This window comes from Lactuca sativa, chromosome 1 (genome assembly GCF_002870075.4).
Source record: "Lactuca sativa cultivar Salinas chromosome 1, Lsat_Salinas_v11, whole genome shotgun sequence".
Lineage (NCBI taxonomy): Eukaryota > Viridiplantae > Streptophyta > Magnoliopsida > Asterales > Asteraceae > Lactuca > Lactuca sativa.
The window spans coordinates 138,555,655-138,578,118 of record NC_056623.2 but is presented as its reverse complement, the minus strand read 5'-3'; the positions used below and the strand labels follow the sequence as shown (position 1 = coordinate 138,578,118).

Below are 22,464 nucleotides of genomic sequence, written 5' to 3'. Positions count from 1 at the left end.
ATTTTGTGATCAAAAGATACTAATTAAACTTAGGGACTACAATTGCAATTATAAGATAATTGGATTTTGGGTTGTGGATCATATGGATAAAGGAGTGGACGAAATTAGGGTGGAAGCCCACCTTGAAATCATCCAAAGCCTTATTCCAGAAGGTTCCATTGGACTGCTTAAGGCCTAAGCTATCCAATTAGTGTTTTGACTAAAACGCTAGTAGCTCCATTATATAAGGACCCCTAGGGCTTCAGAAATTGGCACCCAGAAACCCTAAGAAGTCTTAGAGCTGATTTTGAGCCTCTCATCCCCTCACTCCAAGATTATTCAACTTGTTTTGGTGTTTGTGATCCATTAGAGACATCACATTTGAGGTGCTAGGTTCTGCTAAGCTAAATATCTTCAAGCAACAATTAAGGTAACATTCTTATTGGTTATTTATGTTATTTTTATGTTTTGTTGTATGCTAGATTAGGGTTTATAAGCTTTGGATGATTTGCATGTACAATAGAGAAACCTAGGTCCAAAAGCTTTAGGGTTTGCATGTGCACCATAAGATTGATGCATTGCTTAAAACCCATCAATCTTTTCCGGCTACAAATGTACGTCCGGCCAACAATGGCTCCAAAGATATATTTTTTCCTCGGAAATGTATTTAATTTAGAGTTTATTTTTAGTGAATAAGTTTTTATTTTTGGTGTAGCTTAAAGAGTAAAATTTACAACAAACGGTCCTTAATTTTATGTTTTTTTTTGGTCTGTGTATAATTGGTCAATTTATCAAATCAATGAAATTCTTCTTTTTAATAAAATTCTTCTTTTCTTGGAAATTTGAAATTGAATGCATGGGAAATATGTGTGTTTAATACTAGGTGTGTAAAAAAACTCATTCAACGAAGACTATAACACATACGATACATTTTCTAAAACTAGGTTGCACAGTTTGGCAAGTTTTAAATGCCTCAAACACAATGACATATTTTTTTATTGATGAAGGTCATACTTAATAATCATGTCAAGGTCTAAAAGAAGAGAATGCTACAACAGAGTTGTTTCCACCAAAACCAAATGAATTTGAAATGGCTGCAAAAAAATATTTTTAAATAAGAGAACATAACAAATCAGGAATCAAATCAAAGAGAAACAGGGGCAAACTCACCAACATCAATCTCGTGTGGTTGTTTTATATCTGCGACAGTGTCGAACTCTACTGTAGGATCAAGATTCTATCATTACACCAAAAATATGTCAAAACTAAGAAACAATGAAGGGGAAAATATGAGACATATAGGTATTACATACAAACTGGTTAATTGTAGGATGCAACCAGCCTGTTTGTATTGCTTTAATTGTAGCAATGGCTTCCATACCTCCCGCTGCTCCAAGACAACGTCCGATTATAGACTGAAACATATACAACAAACTAAATCTTGATATAGAGATGACATTATGGAGATATGGCTAATCACAAGGATATACCTTGGTGGAATTCATTTTAACCCCTGTGGTGGTCTTAAATACCTTCTTTAGAGCATTTACCTCAGCCAAATCTCCAACCACTGTCGAAGTTGCGTGTGCATTTATGTAGTTAACCTACCAACAATATTAATTTAAAGAGTGATTGATTAGTTATATGAGAAATACTAAACTCAAATGTAAAGAATATAAGATGAATGTTAACATTAGAAGAACACCCACATAATGCATCTCACCATTCACTGACAAGGATATATAAGAGGAGTGTATCTATCTATCTATCTATCTATCTATCTATCTATCTATCTATCTATCTATCTATCTATATCTATATTTATATCTATATATCTTATAAAGCTAACATTTTTCCTTGAACCTCATGCATTTGAAACTCCCATGCATTTTTCCTTTCACCACATTCATTTGAACCTCCCATGACTTTTTAATTTCTCTATAATAATAATAATTATATGTTGGTTAATAAAGTTAAATAACTATCAAACCTAAAGTATAATCATATACAAACTAAATTTCAATATTAAAATAACATCTTTACTTCTACTTATAAAGTTATGTTTTTTAACTTTTAACATATTATACTTAATTTATTAGTTTTAATATATTGTTGGATGTAAACCATTATCATTTTAAAGATATAAGTTTGGAACAATTTGTATAAAATACTTAAATTATTAATTTAAATATAATATTACATGGTCAACTTAAATATAATTTTTAGCTTAACTTAAATAACCCAAAAAATATTTTGTAAACAGTTAAAATTGATGAATTGTACTGTCTTTCTAATAATGGTTCTGAGTTGATTAATAAGGTTAAATAAATGTATCAAACATAAAGTGTAATCATAACTAAACTAAATTTCAATTTTAAAATAATATGTTACTTCTACTTATAAAGTTATATCTTTAACTTTCAACATATTATACTTAATTTATTAGATTTAAAATGTTGTTTTATGTAAACCATTATCAGTTTAAACCTACAACTTTTGAACAGTTTGGACAAAATATTTAAATTGTTAATATAAATATAACATTATAGTGTCAACTTAAATATAAATTTAGTTCCTCTTAAACAATCAAAGAATATTTTCTAAGTAGTTAAAAGTGATAAATTGTAGTGATAAATGCAAAAACTAAATTGTAATCTCAATTTAACTAAAATATTTCGTAAATATATTTTTATAACCGTTAAAAGTTTTCAATTAAGTAGCTTAAAATAAGTTACAATAACAATAGTTAAAAATAATTGTATATAAATGATTATATTGTTACCCTTAAAATAAAAAAACAATGTTTGATGTTTTAAATAATTATGATGATAGAAATTAAAACATTAACCAAATAAATTTTAAAAAATTAATTAACAATAACAAATTTAAATAGCATTAAGACATATATTATATTCAATTTTATTCATGTGTAATTCATGGGTAGAAGTCATTTAAACGATTGAGATTATGCAGTTAAAATTGATGTATATATTATCATATAATTCAAAATATATAGTGTATCAAATTTAACAACAACCTTATTGTTATATTTAAAAAAAACATATATTTGTGAAGGCTTTAACTATATAGATGCATCTGCGCCACGCACGAATATTCGTTTAGTCGATATATAAGAGGAGCATAAAGAGTTTAAAGTGGTCAACAATCAATATAGGAATACTTATTCCACAGTTCGATTCCTAGAAATTATCAACATATGTATTTATGTATTTATAATAAAAAAATGTTTTGCATTTATAGATGATTCATTAATAGTAGTATAAATTAAATCAAGGGTAATCTTTAGAAATATTTTGGTTATTAATAGAAAATAACGCAATAGTCAGAAAAGTCTCAATATTACGAATAAGTTAACGAAAAATGACAGAATGTAGATAAAATCTTTGAAACCAACAAAAGAGGGGTATTCTGAAGTTTTAGACGGTAATCTATCATTTTTTAGAAAAAAAATAAAAATAAATAATTTATGATTAAACCATAAACTAGTCGAAAATATTAAGAATTTATCGTAGAGTTTCCTACACTTTATGTCAATTTTTTGTTAAGGCGTGGATCACACTTATAAAATAATAAAGGAGATATTTTTTTTTCTATTTAATGGATGATCGGTATTATTTCAAACATATTTTGAGTCTTAGGTGGGAGAGAAAAAGAGGGTTCATCAAAGACATACTTAAAAAACAGTATATGAAGATGAAATCTGAAAAACAAAAAATCAAATACATATTTAGGGAAAAAATATGTATTTTTTTTCTTTTAATATATATATATATATATATATATATATATATATATATATATATATATATATATATATATATATATATTAAATTTAGATCTTATGTTTAATTTAAATATTATGTTTAATTTAAATAATATGTTTAAAATTATATTTGTTTTAATAATTCCTAAAAATTGTAAAAAAACAAAAAGAAAATAATGACATGGAAATTAATGGGTGTTATAACACGGTGATCATTTCTCATAATGGTGTTATAACATAATAGGTGATGTAGCATGTGAGGTTGCACCTCTTGGATGTTATAACATGTTGCCAATACCGAATGTTTCAAACTCTTGAACCATATTAATTTGAATATCTCAAACTCTTCATATCATACTACTTAAATGATTATTTAATTGAAATACGTTGCCAATATTATAAACATTTGATTTTCTTCTGTTATTCTTTTTTTTTCGTCTCTTCTCATTTTTATTATCCGGTATGCATGAGGATAGAGAAGTTTCAAATATGTTTGTTTTCTTCTTTGCACGTATTTTTTCCTTTTATTTTTGAAAATTCGATAAGAAGTTTCTAGTGTACAAGAGTCAATCCAAAAATTTTTGGTCTTAAGAGAGGATGAAAAATTGTCTAAAGAGTGTACGTTCAGAGCAAACAGAACGTGTTGTTAAATTTGATATGTTATTTGTTGAAAGTGTGTTCGCAAAAGAAAAAAATAAGATAGAATCAACGATAAAAAATTTAGGTGAAATTTATACATTTAGAGGTAAATGAAAAGTGTTATTTCAGTTTGATGTTTTTAAAGTGTGTTTAAACAATAATTGTGTTTTGAAGAGTTCTATTCAAATATGAATTTTATTTTAATGGCGTAATTCTTTTTATTCTTATCTTTTTAAAAATTATACTTTGAAAATTTTTCACATCATAATATTAAACTTCCAATTTTTTTTTATTAAAAAATGGTCTGTCAAATAATCTATATTTTTTCACATCATAATTTTCATCTTCCAATTTCTCACTATACTATATGTTACTATATGTTACTATATGTATCATCTGTATGCTATGATGTAGATACGTCGTAGTATGCTGTTAAGCAAGTAGAACAACTTACTCGATTGCTTTTTATTGTTAGATTGTTCATCTGTAGATCTGTTATTTCATGTTATGAATAGAACATAGTCCAACTATGAGTAGAAGGCCAAGATAATCACAACGGCACACTTTTACAATTAAGGACAAGGGGTGGACCAGTGTAAGCTGAGGCCAAAGGGGCAGACCAGCTTCATGTTGAAGGCCAAAGGGGCGGACTAGCTTTATTTTTATGGTTATTATTTGTATGTCTATACTAGAATAGTCTTCTGTATAATTGTTTGTTTGTGTATACGATTTGTACATATGTATGTATGACGAGTTAATGGTGGGATGGAGACATGTCATGAGCCTATAGACTTGTGTTTACAACTAAACATCGATAGGTCATGAGTTAAGATACACTTGTTATCGGTGGAATGAAGAAAAGCCGTGAGCCATTTTTTGTATGCATTGTATATTTATTGTGATATACGGTATTTTGGGGAACTCACTTAGCTTTATGCTTATAGTTGTACTTTGAATGTTTTTCAGGTAATTCTACTATTAGAAAGAGGAGCCCAACATGGCTGTATGTTGTTGATTTATTAATTAGACATTCGTTGATTCTATGTTACTACTCAGTTTTGGAAACTTTGTTTTAGAAATGATTGAATAAAAGTATATTTTTATATTACCTTTGGAAATTGTATTTTACAATGTTAGACAAATGAATTTGTTTGGACAAATGTTATCAATATATTCTACTTTGAAAATTTAAATTTTGGTTTGAAAATGGGACATTTCATTGTTCAGCAAAGAAGGAGACAAATATTGTAATATAAGAGGCGGTGACATGGCAGGGAGATTGATGTGTTTGCGATTGGAGAAATTTAAGAATGGATGGTGTGGAAAATTCTCAACTTCAAGACTTAAGAGTCTTTTTTTAGAAGAGTTCACTTTGAATTAAGAGGTGGATTATTGGAAGTCGGATATTTCTGATGATTGAATATTTACTGTTAAAAAATAACTGAAAGGATATGGAACAATTTATATTATCGGATGCTAATATGGAAACAATGTGGATTTGGTATGTTAATAGAGTTCGAAAAAAAATCATGGCATTTTCTTTTGGAGTGACTACCTCATCAAACAAATTTGGTCACACTAGGTATTGATATCCCCTTGATTTTAGTAACTATTTTCAGAAGATGGATTAGTTTGGGATTGGCGAAATTTAAGAATGGATGGTGTGGAAACTTATCAACTTCAAGACTTATGATCCGTTTTTCAGAAGATTTCACTTTAAATTTAAAGGTAGATCATCAGAAGTTGGATATTTCTGATGATGGATGACTTAATGTTAAAAAATATTTGAATAAATATGGAACAATTTATGCTATCGGATGCTAATATGGAAACAATGTGGATTTAGTATGTTAATAGGATATTGGAAAAAAAAAACTTGGCATGTTCTTTATGACAGACTACCTCTTCAAACAAATTTGTTCACACTAAGTATTGATATCCCCTTGATTTTACTAACGGATTTTCGGGAAGATGGACGTGTTTAGGATTGGAGATACTTAAAAATAGATGGTGTGGAAACCTATCAACTTCAAGACTTAAGATTATTTTTTTTAGAATATTTCACTTTTAAATTAGAGGTGGATTATTGGAAGTTGGATATTTCGGATAATGGAAGACTTAATGTTAAAAAATGATCAAATTAATATGGAACAATTTATGTTATCGAATGCTAATATGGAATGTGGATTTAGTATCTTAATAGAATACTGAAAAAAAAAACTTGGCATATCCTTTTGGACTGACTACCTCTTCAAACAAATTTAGTCGGACTAGGTATTGATATCCCCTTGATTTTACTAACTGGTTTTTTGGAAGATGGATGGGTTTGGGATTTGAGAAATTTAAGAATTGATGATGTGTAAACCTATCAACTTCAATAGTTCAAAAACTTTTTTTAGAACATTTCAATTTGAATTTAGGGATGGATTATTGGAAGTAGGATATTTCTGATGATGGAAGATTAAGTGTTAAAAAAAGAATCGAATGGATATGGAATAATTTATGTTATCAGATGTTGATATGGAAACAATGTGGATTTAGTATGGTCATAAAATACCGAAAAAAAAAATCTTGGCATTTTCTTTTGGACCGACTACCTCTTTAAAAAAATTTGATCACACTAGGTATTGATATCTCCTTGATTTTACTAACCAATTTTTGGGCAACCAAAAACAGGTTTTATGTAACTTGATCAATACCGATTCAACTGATTAAATTGGCATCATAGGCTTTTCTCCCATAAGAAGTACCTTGGATCCATCACTTACTATAAATACCTAAAATGTCCAAAAAAAATTATTCCAAACATAATTTTACTTTGGTTATATATGCTTGTGTATTGAAAATAGAATTATCTTCATCGGAATAGAGAGAGTGCAACACTATTTTTTCCTAACTATTGTAGAAGCAGCCGCCGTCATTTTGGATGATGAAGCTGAAGGTTCACGTCTAAGAACTAAAATAGTTGCTTCAAATTGAGATTGTGAAATTGCACACAATAGTTTCGTATGACATTACTTTGTTGAGAATGTTATAAATAATAAGAACATGATTTGGTGATTGTTCCAAATAAGCAACCAACCTTGGCTTAAAATTTGGTGGAACATATATCGTATCATATCATAATATATTATAATGGAATTATTTTTCCTTTCACCACATTCATTTGAAACTCTCATCCATTTTTCCTTTCACCACATTTATTTGAAACTCTCATTACTTTTCAATTTCATTCTAATAATAATTATAAGTTGGTTAATAAGGTTAAACAAATATCAAAACTACAGTGTAATCATATAAACTAAATCTGAATGTTAAAATAACATTTTTACTTCTACTTATAAAGTTATGTTTTTTAAATTTTAACATATTATACTTAATTTATTAGTTTTAATATATTATATGATGTAAACTATTATCATTTTAAAGATACATTTTAAAGCAATTTGTATAAAATATTTAAATTATTAATTTGAATATAACATTACAGGGGCAACTTAAATATAAATTTTAGTTTAACTTAAACAACCCAAATAATATTTTATAAATAGTTAAAAGTGATTAATTGTTGTGTCTTTCTAATAATGATTATAAGTTGGTTAATAAGGTTAAATAAATATCAAACCTAAAGTGTAATCATAAATATACTAAATTTCAATTTTAAAATAATATCTATACTCTACTTATAAAGTTATGTCTTTAACTTTTAACATATTATACTTAATTTATTAGATTTAATATGTTGTTGTATGTAAACAATTATCAGTTTAAAGTTATAACTTTTGATTATATTTTTACCTTTAAAATTAAAACACAATGTTTAATGTTTTAAATAATTATAATAATAGAAATTAAAACATTAAGCAAATAAATTTTAAAAAATTAAATAACAATAACAACAACTATAGATAACATTAAACCATATATTATATTTAATTTTATTAATATATAACTCGCTGATAGAAGTCATTCAAACGATTGAGATTATGCAGTTCTAATAGATGTATATATTATCATATAAATCAAAATAATCAATATATGATACTAATTTAGTATACGAATTATTATATCAAATTTAACAACAACGTTATTGCTATATTTAAAAAAAACATATATTTGTAAAGACTTCAACTATTTAGGTGTTTCTGCACAACGCACATTCATTCGCTTAGTTATAGCTCTACAACGATGACAAGGATTGTTTTATTATTTAGGTTTATGTTTTTTTGAATTAGGAGTTATGCAATATTTTTATTTTATTTTATTATGTAATTTCTGAGATTTTTAGTTTAAGTTGATGAAATTTTAAATTTTTATATGTTAAATGTTTCAAAATTGACAATTAAAATAATTTTAAAAAAACATAAAATAGGTGAATGTTTAAAGATGCCTATAACCAAGGTTTTGAAAACCGGACCGAAGACCGAACCGGTCGTCTTACTGGTTCGATGGTTCAGGTGGTCCAACCGGTCGGACCGGTCTCAAAAACCGGAAAAACCGGATGATGTCATAATTATATTTAATTATATAAAAAATACAAAAAATAAAAAAAAAATAAATATTTTTTAAAATTTCCGGTTTTGACCGGTTTTACCGGTTCAACCGGACCGGTTTTTACCGGTTCGACCGGTTTTTACCGGTTTTCACCGGTTCAAACGATTACCGGTTTTTTGGCCTTTAAGAACCGGATCCGGGACCGGTTCCCGGTTGAACCGGTCGAACCGGCCGGTCCGGTCCGGTTTTCAAAACATGGCCTATAACTATATCATACATTAAAAGAAAGATAGGAAGTGGAATGATTTATCGCTTTAAAGCTTTAAATGAAGTGAAATACTGAAATATAAAAAGATAAAATATGAGTTATATATATCACATAACTTTATACTATTAAAGAATCATAATTAAATGTATGCTTCACAAAAACACACTTAACAATTTAAATTTTAAATCATATTTAAAACGTATGATTATCTAATATATAACTACATAAAAGAAGCTTTTTAAACAAACAACTAAAATTAATCATATTGATGAAATTTTGTTGTAATTTAATATTGATAACAGTTATTTTGAATTATTACTTTGCCACCAAAAATAAATCACTACACTTTCACTTTGGTTAGAATTTGAGGAGGAGCAGTCGGGTAAACAAAAGAACATTTAATCTGATTACTAGTTTTTGTAAACTTTAAGACCTTAATCCAAAACAGACTTTGATTAAATTTAACATGTTTAAGTAAATCCAATCCAGAAAAATATTAAGTACCTCCTCTACAGACACACCAGCGTTCTTAAGGCTCATCTGAATGCAAGAGGAAACACCCAATCCGTCGGGTCGTGGATTAGTTATATGATAAGCATCACAATTTACTGCACCTCCCAAGAATTCCGCATGTATTTGTGCCCCCCTTTTCATTGCATGTTCTAAACTCTCCATTACCTGAAAACATGGCAAATCAATATTCACATAAAATTATGTCAGTTTATGTGGCGTTTTCTTGTTTTTTACTCTCCAAAAAAGTGGTTATGTGCAAGTAAAATTACCAAAACACCAGCACCTTCACCTATGACAAATCCATCTCTATCTTTGTCCCATGGCCTACTAGCTGTATGTGGATCATGGTTTCTTTTAGACAATGCGTTAGTAGCAGCAAGACTTGCCACTCCAAAAGGAATACTAAGAGCAGCTTCACTTCCACCAGCAATCATCAAATCAGCCTCACCTTCACGAATATGATTCGCCGCAGCACAGAAGCAAAAGTTCGATGTCGCACAAGCAGCTGAAATGGAGTACGTTGGTCCCATAAAGCCAAGATGATGAGCAAGTACAGCTGACGTCATGTTGTGTACATCGTAAGGTGTGAAAAAAGGTGATATTTTCTCATAACCTCCCTCCATCAGCGAATCTGATGCATCAGAAAAACCCGACATGCCTCCCATTCCTGTTCCAACAAGTACACCCGCACGCTCCTTATTAATCTGCACACCATGAAAAGGTAATGTAATGCATTGAATACAATATATATGAAGTTCTTTAAAGAATTACAAACCTTAGAGAGTTCATGGACTCCAAAAGCAGCGTCTTCAAGAGCTCTTTTCCCTGCTACAATGCAATACCGTAGATAATCATCAAGTCTCAAGTCATTTTTGTCATCTATATACCCTTTTGACATGAAATGACTAATCTGACCCCCGAATTTGGTAGGGAGCTTTGAAGCATTGAATTTATCTATTAACTTGATCCCGTTTTCCCCAGCTAAGAGTTTTTGGTAGTAAGTATCAACATCATTTCCATACACAGAGACAAGACCCATACCCGTAACAACCACTCTTTTTTTTGCATCTTTTTCTCGTTTCGGGGATGTTGCAGATATGTTAGAAGCTAATATGACGTAGTGGCGTTTTGTAGTAGTGCGTGGTGGTGATTTTATGTGAGAAGTATGCTTGCGGAACGGAGATAACGAGTGTGATGTTAGCCTTAGAAGAGTTTGAGTTTCCATTATTTTCTAAAGTGATATATGAGCATATGTAGAGAGAGAGATACGAAAGTAATTCGAGAATTTTAGTGTTGTGAATAGTGTTGTCTCACGTCAACAGTTCAAATACCATATATATATATATATATATATATATATATATATATATATATATATATATATATATATATATATATATATATATATATATATATATATATATATATATATATATATATATATATATACCAAGGCACAATTTAGTAAATTCCTCTACGACGGGTTTGTAAGAAATACGAGTATATTACACAAAAAATCTTCCCTGTGGCTGTATAATTGTTGGATTGGTGGCTCAACTTCTTTTATTTTAAGGGAAAATGACTAAAAGCGCAACCAAGTTTTCAAACAATTCAAAAAACCTTAATCATGTTGTGTCTGTTCAAAAAAACCTAACAAACTTAACATTTTGTCTAAAAAGTTCAACAAATTTCCAAACCGTTCAAAAAATCTCAATTTTGTTTTGTTTATGTTCATTGGATTTTTTTTTGAACAGTCAAAACATGATTGAGGTTTTTTGAACGTTTTGGAAACTTCGTTGGTCTAACAAGTCATTTTCCCGATATGGTAGTAAGTCACGTCATCTGTTTCTCTTATTTGACTTTCAGGAAAGTGTAACTTAGTTAGACTTTTTAGACAAAATATTAAGTTCGTTGGGTTTTTTTAAACAGACAAAACATGATTGGGGTTTTTCGAATGGTTTGAAAACTTCGTTGGGCTCGTAAGTCATTTTCTCTTATTTTAACTATATGACTTAAATTGTAATTTTTTTGTGGTTTTTAATATCTTTAGTATCATTCCGCTCTGGATTCATATTTTGGATTTGACATAAAAGGACTTTATTCTTTCTAATTAATTTATTTTTAATATGTTTATTATTTATTTTCAATATCATTACTTTTTTATTTTATAACTTAATTTTTTGTTTAATTCTTTTTTGGCCATATGCATGTCGGATGAGCACCCCACCCTCCTTCATCTTCCTCCCTTTAAAGATACAAAGCCACATGGAAGACTAATTTTGATCAAGTATGTTTGTTTAAAAGGAGAGCAAAAGCCAAAACAGAAAAACTATATAATCATCTCCATCCGCCCCACCAGACATGTTCACCATCGTCTCCATTGAGCACCCCACCAGATCTGTCCAAGTATGTTCGTTAAACGAACACATGGGAACAAAAATACACAATATGATTTGTTAAGCTTAGATTAAAATCAAATCGAAACTATGTCGATAAAAATCAAACCACAAACAATCCATACTCTTAGATCAATATGTGCAAAACCAACAAGTTACAAATCAAATTAAAGAGAATGTTTTCATCTTCATCTTCTTAAAGTTCCAAAATAAAACACAGTAATATAAAAAATATTATGAAGAACAGAAGAAGTGAATAGGTGATTTACAAATACAAATGGTGTTGCACAACGATGGGAGGCAGGGGAGGGTCAAAAAATAGGTGATTTACAAATATTAATAATGCGTAATTGTTGTATAGCAAACTATAGCTCAACCCAATGATTCAACTTATTGATTCATTCCATCATTATCCTTGATCCTATATATGTCTAACCAGGTGTTTACAAGTACATAAGAACTCGTTATATATAATAAAAATGCTGGATAAACCAAAGGTGTTTACAAGTACATAAGTCCTACTTAAGAAACACTTAAATATGTATACAACTTCGGGTATACAATGAGTTACCCCCCCCCCCCCCCCCCCCCCCCCGGCGGATTCTTAGATTTACACATAATCATACTTACTTCTTAGTTTTGTATCTTCGGATAAACACAACAAACATTAGCCTCGTTACGCACATTTCCGGAGAAAAAACATTGGAATAAACATTCCGGTCGAAGGATAAAAGAGTACGATTTGGATGTCCTAAGCAATAGAAATAACCATACATGAATTGTCTTACTAAAATCATGTTAAAAGAAAACCCAATGGGACAAAAAAACTCTAAAAAAAGACGAAAGAGTACACATTGGTTAAAGAAATATTCAACCGGATACTCCCCCTAATTTCATCAATCCTTAGTGAGACTGGGATACAGTTTGTGTCTTGTTAAAAGCAACTTTTTCAAGGAAAACCCATTGCCACAAAACCCTTGAAATAAAGATAAAAAGAGTATGCAAACATGTTTCGGGATTATCCCCCTCATATGCCCTCAAAAGGGTGCTAAGCACACATCAAGGTGCAATGAGTATTTGCACACAACTACGTACATGACACAAGTCATTTAGGTAGCTCAAAGAGCTTCCTAAGTCCAATCGCTTTGACATGTATTTGGAATAAATACTTTGGAAGTTACTTTGTGAACAAGTATTGATAATTATTCTCTATTCCAACATGTTGCGCTTCAATTTTTGAATTTCTTGTTGTTCATGTGTAAAGAATAATTTTAAGGAGATGTGCTTACTGTTACTTTGGAAGTTACTTTGTGAACAAATATTGATAAATCCTTTTGATGTAATCATTTTTTGCTTGATGAATAACATAAGTGTTATTTTCATATTTGAAAACTGGTTTACTAGAATCATAAGATAAATCACATGTACTTCAAACATGGCCAATTGCAACTTGTAGCCATACACACTTTCTAGTCGCCTCATAAAACGCGAGTAGTTCATATTGATTTTTCAAACTAGCAACTACAGTCTGTTATCAAGATTTTGAATGCCTCTTATAGTTTTGAGTAGTAACCTGTAGCATCATAGCCGACAAGTAGCTAACAAAAGACGTCCTTAATACCATTTAAGGGGCGATGTGTTGCCACGGTATTATGTGGAGCAAGATAGTTCACAACAAACGGGATGTTCGATAAAGTACATTCGGACAAGTATAATAATGTGCCTATTTCACCTAGATATCATTTGGTTACGAGGGATCTAGGTGGGATCAAAGACGCACAACAGAAGCAATAAAAATGATAACCTCACAAGCCAAAAATAGATCCATGTTCAACCACATCTATTGCAACTAAATAAAGAGGAAGTAACAAAATAAAACATACCCTTGTAGTCCCTTGAAATCTTCTTTAGATCAAGATGAAAATAGACTTCTAAGAGCCCAATATAAAGCTCCTCTTTCGTAATCGCAATCAAGATATGATGAAACAACACTTAACACCTTTGGATCTGATGAACACCTTGAGCACCAGAAACATAATCTGATATGCGATAAAGCATGCCATGCTGACATAGAATTCGAAGGGTTTTGAGAGAGTTAGACGAATTTTTGAGTTGTTTTAGAAACTACAAATGTCATCCAAGCACCCATATATATAGGGAAGGGATTAGGGTTTACTTAACGTGGTTTCTTCGTAATAAATTAACTATCTCTCACTTTAAAACCTTAAAGATTTACTAGTTTCTATTAATTTATTAATCTTTAATAAACTAAGAAACTAAATCCTCTTTCTTTCTCTCTTATGAATTATTTCTTAAATATTTTTTGCATGTAACCAAAAATGACCCTACTATTAATAGTGATATTACCAGTTGTTGTGACTATTGGCACTATCTTCTAAAAGCTCTCACTTACATCAGTCCTAACACAATATAGTCCAATATTCACTAGTAACAAGTAGATAGTATATCATGTGATGCACTACCATATTCACAAGTTAAAGTTGTGATACAAACCTTAGATAAGTGATTAAATACTTATTTTTTTCTAATATATATATATATATATATATATATATATATATATATATATATATATATATATGTCACACCCCAAAACCGATAACGGCGGAATACGTTTCGGGGTGGAGGACGTCATGTATAGTATCATCACAATTGCAATATAGTAAACACAAGAAACATACAACCATTTCATTTACATAGTGAGTTTAATTACAAGCCTGTTCTGTAAAATTTCAATAGACACCAAAAGTATAACAAAAATAAGAGATGGATCTTGTATGCTCCACCTTCTCCAAAATGTTGCATCTGTACCTGTCTATCTTTGACCTGAAGATACAAGTTATTTTGAAAACGAGTATCAGCATAAAGCTGGTGAGTTTACATTCGTAAGTAGAAGAAAAATTCTAGAAAATCCTATATTTTCCAGAAAATACCTTGTAAGTGAAAGCCTATAAGTTGCATGTACTTATCTTTATTTAAGACCATTTGTTGTAAAGGTATAGTAGTGAGTCACCAATAGGTAGTGTAATAAGAAAAGTTATGCCTGATATCGGTGATAGTGGGGCAAACTCCCATAAGAAATAGATACTTATTTACTTCGGGATTTTTAACTTATTCTTTAGTGTTAGTATTTTAGTGTGAATGTAGTGTACTCCATGTATTCTACTGATAGTGTGAGTAATAGAGTACCCCATGACCTTCCCGGTCATGCATAGTGTAGAGAAGTAGCGGCATCCCTGGGCCTGCACGACTCGGACTAGGGTTAACAGTCGGGATGTAATAGTGTCTGCCCCGTATAGATCTATACATGTAGCGTCGTCTTCCTGCTGGAAAACTCTGGGCGTAGTATGTAGCGAATAGCGTATCTCGTAGTGAGTTAGTGTGTTATCCCATGATTAGTACTTTCTCTTGTATTATAGAGTAGTAGTCTTTTGTATAGCTCGTAGTGAGTTCGCTTACTAGTGAGTCGTCTCGTAATAGTATGTATTATATTATGTAAAGTAGTGGCAGTAACGAGTAGTAGTGGCCTTAACTATACCCATTATAGTTAACTTAGTGCGTGTAATTATTGGCAATTAAGTAGTGTAGGCATCAGATGAAATGAAAAGGCTCGTATCCAACACTAATGTACATGATATATAACTAAGAAATCAACGACAAACAAGAACAGGAAATAGGGCAAGTTATCGGTTCTAAGTCCTTCAAGTCTTACTTATATAAATATATTAGTGTGGTTACATTTTATAAGAAAATTTATTTAATAGAAATCTTGTCCAAAGAAAACATTTAGAAAATAGTTCATTTGTCTAAAGTAGTTTCGAAAATGCAAAGTTCTTTTATAAGACATAGTGGTAAATCACATGTGATTTGAACTACGGGTAGTGAATCACATGTGATTAATATTCATAAACATGTATATTTGACTTGTATCCCCCCCCCCCCCCCCTAAAACATATAAAAACATTTGAAAGGTTCATTAAAGGGGTATGAACTCACAGTTTATCGTAGGGTTCGAGTGTCAACGGATGCCCTGAATGCCAATGGTCCCTATAAATCATGTGATGACACATAATTGGGTTAGAACTAGGGTGTTTCGTGCTTAAACATGATGGGAAAACATCCTTAGGGCTTGGCATTACTGAGTACAAGTGTCTCATGATCCATACTTAATGATTCATGGAAGTTTAGGGCCAAAAGTGGAAATTTGAGTGAGTGCATGGCCTTGAAATTAAGTGTGCGGCTGAGGTGTGCGGCCAGAAGGGTGTGTGAGACTACACACAAGTGTGTGCGGCCGTTCAGAGTGTGTGTGCGGCCGTACACTCCTCTTGTGAGTTCATATGAAGTGTTTGCTCTTCACACTAAGGAGATTTGAATGTGTGCTGCCCCCCTCATGAAGGTTTGCGGGCGTACACCTTCAAGGGACTATGAATATGATGAACATGATGAGTTTTAAATCTTGGGATTCAAGTGTTTACCACTAATAAGCTTGAAGATGAACTAGATCACAAATATGAGGCCTTCAAGGTGTTCTTGGTTGAAGATTTTAGAGAAAGGAAGTACAGAGAGAGTAAGGAGCATCCAAATGAAGGAATGAAGAAGCTACCCAACTATATATATGTTTGGGTGTGAGGCTAGAGGGTGTGCGGTTGGGTGTGTGGCCGTACACACAAAAGTGTGGCCGCACACACCTCTTTTGGTGTGTTTGACCCGATTCCATGATGCAAAACACTTTCCAACTCCTCCTAAGACCCCTAACTAGACTATGTTATGTCCAAAACACGCATTTGGAACCACAAGATTTACAAAGGATGATGAATTCAAGGTTTAAAGACAATATGCGGACTAGTTACATAGGATGAAAGTTTCAGGTTATTACATTATTCCACCGTTAAAGGGAATTTCGTACCGAAATTTAGAATTCCTACAGAGGTAATTACATAACTACTATGCAAAAAGATGGGGATATTTGAGTTTCATTTGATCCTCGCGCTCCCAAGTGAATTCCGGTCCCCGCTTGGCATTCCACCGAACCTTCACAATTGGGATGCGACTTTGTTTCATTCGTTTCACTTCTCGGTCCATAATCTCCGTAGGCTCTTCCACAAATTTGAGGCTCTCATTGACCTTGGTCTCGTTGAGGGGAATCACGAGAGTCTCATCGGACAGGCATTTCTTCAAGTTAGAGACGTGGAAGGTAGGATGTATGTTACTTAGCTCGTGGGGTAAGTTGAGTTTGTAAGCTATAGGGCCGATTCTAGCAAGAATCTCAAAAGGGCCTATGTACCTTGGGTTCAGCTTTCCACGCTTTCCGAAGCGTATCGTGCCCTTCCAAGGTGAGACCTTCAAAAGGACTCGGTCTCCTACCTGAAACTCCAAGGGTTTTCTTCGTTTGTCCGCGTAGCTTTTCTGTCGATCCCTAGCGGCTTTTAATCGTTCACGAATCTATACAATCTTCTCGGTCGTTTCTCGAATGATCTCCGGACCAGTGAGAGCGTTGTCAGGAACTCGTCCTTTAGCCAACTGAGTGTCACCCACCTCAGCCCAGCACAAAGGGGATCTGCACTTTCGGCTGTAGAGGGCTTCGAATGGAGCTGTCTTGATGCTCGTATGATAACTATTATTGTAGGAAAATTCCACAAGAGGTAAGTGTGTATCCCACGATTTACCGAAGTCGATCACACAAGCTCGCAACATATCTTATAAGGTTTGGATCGTCCTCTCACTTTGCCCGTCAGTCTGCGGATGGTAGGCTGTACTCATATTCAGCCTCGTCCCTAGTGCCTTTTGTAGTGATTGCCAAAATCTCGAGGTAAATCTACTATCTCTGTCTGAGATAATAGATATAGGGACGCCATGCAGTTGTACTATTTCCTTAAGGTATGTTCTCGTGAGCTTCTCCATCTTGTCCGTTTCCTTGATGGGTAGGAAGTGTGCAGATTTGGTCAATCTGTCAACGATGACCCAAATGGTATCCAACCCACACATTGTCTTGGGCAGTTTGGTTATAAAGTCCATCGTAATCTGCTCCCACTTCCATTCCGGTATCTCTGGTTGTTGGAGGAGTCCCGATGGCTTCTGGTATTCGACCTTGACCTTCGTGCAAGTAAGGCACTTACTCACGAAAGTAGCTATCTCTGCCTTCATGTTAGGCCACCAGTATAGCTTTTTGAGATCCAGATACATCTTGTCCGAACCTGGGTGGATGGAGTATCTAGTGTTGTGCGCTTCCTTCATGACCAAATCTACGAAACCTCCGTGGCGTGGAGTCCAGATTCGGTCCATGAGATAGTAGGCTCCGTCCCCCTTGACCTCCAAACTCTTATCCATTCCGCGTAGGGATTCTCCCGTCACATTCTCAGGATTTAAGGCTTCCAGCTGAACCTCCTTGATCTGTGAGGATAGATGTGAATGGATAGTCATTGTTAACGACTTGGTTCTCCGACCAGAATACCCTTTTCTACTTAGGGCGTCGGCTACCACGTTGGCTTTCCCCGGGTGATATCGAATTTCACAGTCGTAATCGCTGAGTAGCTCGACCCATTGGCGTTGTCTCATGTTGAGTTCTTTCTGGTTCAGTATGTGTTCGAGGCTTTTATGATCAGTGTACACTATGCTCTTCGTGCCGTACAGGTAATGTCTCCAGATTTTTAGTGCAAAGACGACTGCTCTTAACTCGAGGTCGTGAGTAGTGTAGTTTACCTCATCTGTCTTTAGCTGTCTTGAGGCATAGGCGATGACCTTACCTCGCTGCATCAATACACAACCTAGCCCCTGGTTTGATGCATCGCAGTATACAAAAAAATCTTGTGTTCCTTCGGAAAGGGATAATACTGGTGCGGTGCATAGAGCTCGCTTCAGGGTCTGGAATGCCTTCTCCTGTTTCTCTTCCCAATCGTATGTTACGCCCTTATGTGTTAACATGGTGAGAGGTTTCGCAATCCAAGAGAAGTTTTGGATGAATCTGCGGTAGTAGGCAGCGAGGCCTAGAAATTGATGAATTTCTTTAGGCGTCTTCGGTGCTGACCAGTTCTCAATAGCTTTAATTTTGGAGGGATCCACATGGATTCCGTCTTCGCTAATTACGTGTCCTAAGAATTCAACTTTTCGGTTCCAAAATTCGCACTTAGAGAACTTTTCATATAACTTCTCTGATCGTAGGGTTTCCAGGACTCGTCGTAAATGATCTATGTGTTCTTCCTCGCTCCGAGAGTAGACAAGTATATCATCAATGAAGACGATGACGAACTGATCTAGATATGGACGACATACTCTATTCATTAAGTCCATGAATACTGCGGGTGCGTTAGTCAGTCCAAAGGGCATCACCACGAACTCGTAGTGTCCGTAACAGGTTCGGAAGGCTGTCTTCGGAACATCCTCCTCAAGCACTCGTAACTGGTGATACCCAGACCTAAGATCAATCTTGGAAAAGTAACTCGCCCCTTGCAGTTGGTCGAACAGGTCATCTATACGAGGAAGTGGGTAGCGGTTTTTGACCGTGAGTTTATTGAGTTCCCTATAATCGATGCACATACGGAACGATCCGTCCTTCTTTTTTACGAACAAGACCGGAGCTCCCCAAGGTGAGAAACTCGGTCTTATAAAGCCCTTGCTGAGCAGCTCGTTAAGTTGACAAGATAGTTCTTGCATCTCGGCGGCTGCTAAACGATAGGGAGACTTTGCTACGGGGGTAGCTCCTGGGACTAGGTCGATTCTAAACTCAACCTGACGTTTAGGAGGTAGACGTGGAAGGTCTTCTGGAAAGACGTCAGGGAAATTGCATACAACAGGGAGGTCTTTTGGATTTTTCGCTTTTTGGCTTGTGTCGACGATGTGAGCAAGAAAGGCGCGATATTCCTTACGCGAGTATTTCTAAGACTGAATACAAGATATGATACGAAGGCTCATACCAGGTTTATCTCCATAGATAAATAGAGTTTCATGGTTCGAAAGATTTAGGCGAATGGCTTTGTCAAAGCATAGGATATCGGCATGATGGAGACTCAACCAGTCCATACCGACAATGACATCGAAACTCTTGATAGAGACTGGTATGAGATCGATTGGAAATGAGTGATCGTCTAATGTGAGGGTACATCCTATGTAGATTTCGTTAGAGCTTTCGGTCTTCCCGTTAGCCATCTCTACAACGAATGTTTCTTTTAGTGGTTGAGGGGATTGTTTGAGTAAGTGTTTAAAGTTTTGATTTATGAAGCTTCTTTTTGCACCACTATCGAATAAGACACAGGCATAAGAGTTGTTGAGAAGAAACGTACCCGTGACTACTGTTGGATCCGCTACCGCCTCATTGTGACCAATAGCGAGTAGCCTACCAGTTCCCCCAGCATTTGCAGCCTTCGCACAGTTTTTCTTGAAATGACCAGCTTCACCGCAGCCATAACACGTCGGGGTCACTCCCGAACCGGGAACTTGTGAGACAGGTTTGGGAGGGGCCTTGCAGAATCGCACAGTATGGCCCTTCCGACCGCAGTTGGAACACTGCAATTCACGGCAGGGGCCGTTGTGGTGGAAAGGGCACTTGGGACACTTGGGCAGATTCCCACTATAAGCTTTTGGTTGTGCAGGAGTGGCTGGAGTAGTTGCAGCATGGACCGCCATGATTTGCTGGTCCTTGGAGGAGGTTTGAGTTTTCTTGCCTTTCTTCTTATCCCATCGCTGCCTTTTTCTGTCAGATGAATCAGGTGGTGCAGTGGTAGTTGTGGTTGCTGTTGCCGTAGTGGAAGAGTCTTCATGGTTGATCAGACTCTGGGCCAATTCCTTGGCACTGTCGAAGGTGGTAGGGCGTGAGGCTAGAACATTTCCTCGATACGGGGGCATTAGACCCCAAATGTATCGTTCGATCTTTTTGCTTTCGGATGGGATCATGTTAGGACACATAGCCGCCAAGTCCCAGAACCTAGCCGTGTAAGCTGTTATGTCGGTCCCTACCATCTTGAGGTTCCAGAGTTCCTCCTCAAGTTTCTGAATTTCGCCCATCGGGCAGTACTCTTTTCTCATGAGATCCTTTAGAGTGTCCCAGTCCATGGCATTGGCCGTGACCAAGGAGAGTGCACTGACATGGCCGTTCCACCATGTCAAATCCCTGTTAGTGAGGGTGGTAGTAGCGAACTTGATTTTGCTCTCTTTTGGGCAGGAGCACATTTCGAATATGGCTTCGGTTCTTTCGAACCATTGGGATAATGCTAGAATTCCTCCAGTACCATCGAAGAAGGTAGGTTTACAGTTCATGAAGTCCTTATAAGTGCATCCCTACACTCTTTGATGGACTTCACCAAATCTAGAGTTGCCACCGCTCGCATCACCAGAGTTCATTTGAGCCATGGCTGCTGTCACAGCTGCAGTCACAACCGTTTGGAACAGCACTGGATTGAACTGCGGAGGAGGAGGTGGTGGAGGAGGGGTTTGAGTTGCTGGTCTTCCTCTGCTTGGACGCTTTCATGGAGGCATCTTTTACTGGAAGATCACAGGAATGATAACAATAGTAAGAGTCTACTACGAAATAGGAATAGGGTGTTTCAAGGATTAATTCAACATAATCCAAAAATCAGAGTGAGAGTCATAGTAATAGGATAGTTAGTTGTCAATATACTGGTATTGATGATGTAATACAAGTTCAGGAAAAATTGACCTAACAGAAGGTCTTACATAACTTCAATGATTCTATTTTCACACTCCCAAATCCTTACTGCAAATGCAAGAATTCCAAATTCATGCAATTTACTGACATCTGTTAGATTCTAAACTTATATGCATTGATTCTTTTGTAATGATTATGCACGAAGTCAGAAAGACTTGACAACAACCATTCCAGAGCATTCCAAAGGAGATCAGCTCCTTAGAAACATCCTTCTTGCATTAAGTTTCCTAATCTTAAACAGATTGAAAATTCTAACTTTGAAACATTTCCAGATTCTATTTTGATTATCACTTCTGAACAAGAGTTGCCTCCTTACAGACTATGTCAATATGGTCCTTCCAGAATTATCACTATACTTCCAACTGTCCTTGAGCAACCAATCTTTGGTAAACCTTAGATTGTCCTCGACAATTGTTTAATCCTTTTAGTCATATCCAGTTCTAAACCTTTTCCCTTCTTAATGCCCCTGGCATTTGGAAAATTTTAGAAAGGAAGAATATAGCACATGTAATTGATCCTATATCCGAAGCATATGGGACACGATTCATGATGTCTCACATAAATACTAAACCAGTCTTTTGCTATAATATGTCCATTTCAATTTGCCAAGTTCTCATAATTCAGATTATGAAAAGGGATGCCGTAATCATAATCGAATTTTAGAACGCAAATAATGGACTCATATACAAAATTTCCTTATGTTGAGCCATTC

The 22,464-nt window shown here is 34.2% G+C and overlaps 1 protein-coding gene across 1 annotated transcript; it reads right to left on the bottom strand.

The window, feature by feature from the left end:
- Nucleotides 1-929: 929 nt before the first annotated feature.
- Nucleotides 930-10,973, bottom strand: LOC111921825 (3-oxoacyl-[acyl-carrier-protein] synthase I, chloroplastic). Its single transcript, XM_023917405.3, has 7 exons — nt 10,453-10,973; nt 9,947-10,381; nt 9,669-9,842; nt 1,470-1,583; nt 1,293-1,394; nt 1,150-1,216; nt 930-1,073 (listed from the first exon to the last, which is right to left on the bottom strand). The coding sequence occupies exons 1-7, from the start codon at nt 10,900-10,902 to the stop codon at nt 1,006-1,008; spliced, it is 1,410 nt and encodes a 469-aa protein (XP_023773173.1). The 5' UTR covers nt 10,903-10,973; the 3' UTR covers nt 930-1,005.
- Nucleotides 10,974-22,464: the final 11,491 nt, after the last annotated feature.

Coding starts and splice junctions, on each gene's coding strand:
- LOC111921825 (XM_023917405.3), bottom strand. CDS start 10,902: ATGGAAACTCAAACTCTTCTAAGGCTAACATCACACTCGTTATCTCCG. Junction 10,382..10,452: donor GAGTCCATGAACTCTCTAAG/GTTTGTAATTCT, acceptor CATGGTGTGCAG/ATTAATAAGGAGCGTGCGGG. Junction 1,217..1,292: donor ATCCTACAATTAACCAGTTT/GTATGTAATACC, acceptor GTGTAATGATAG/AATCTTGATCCTACAGTAGA.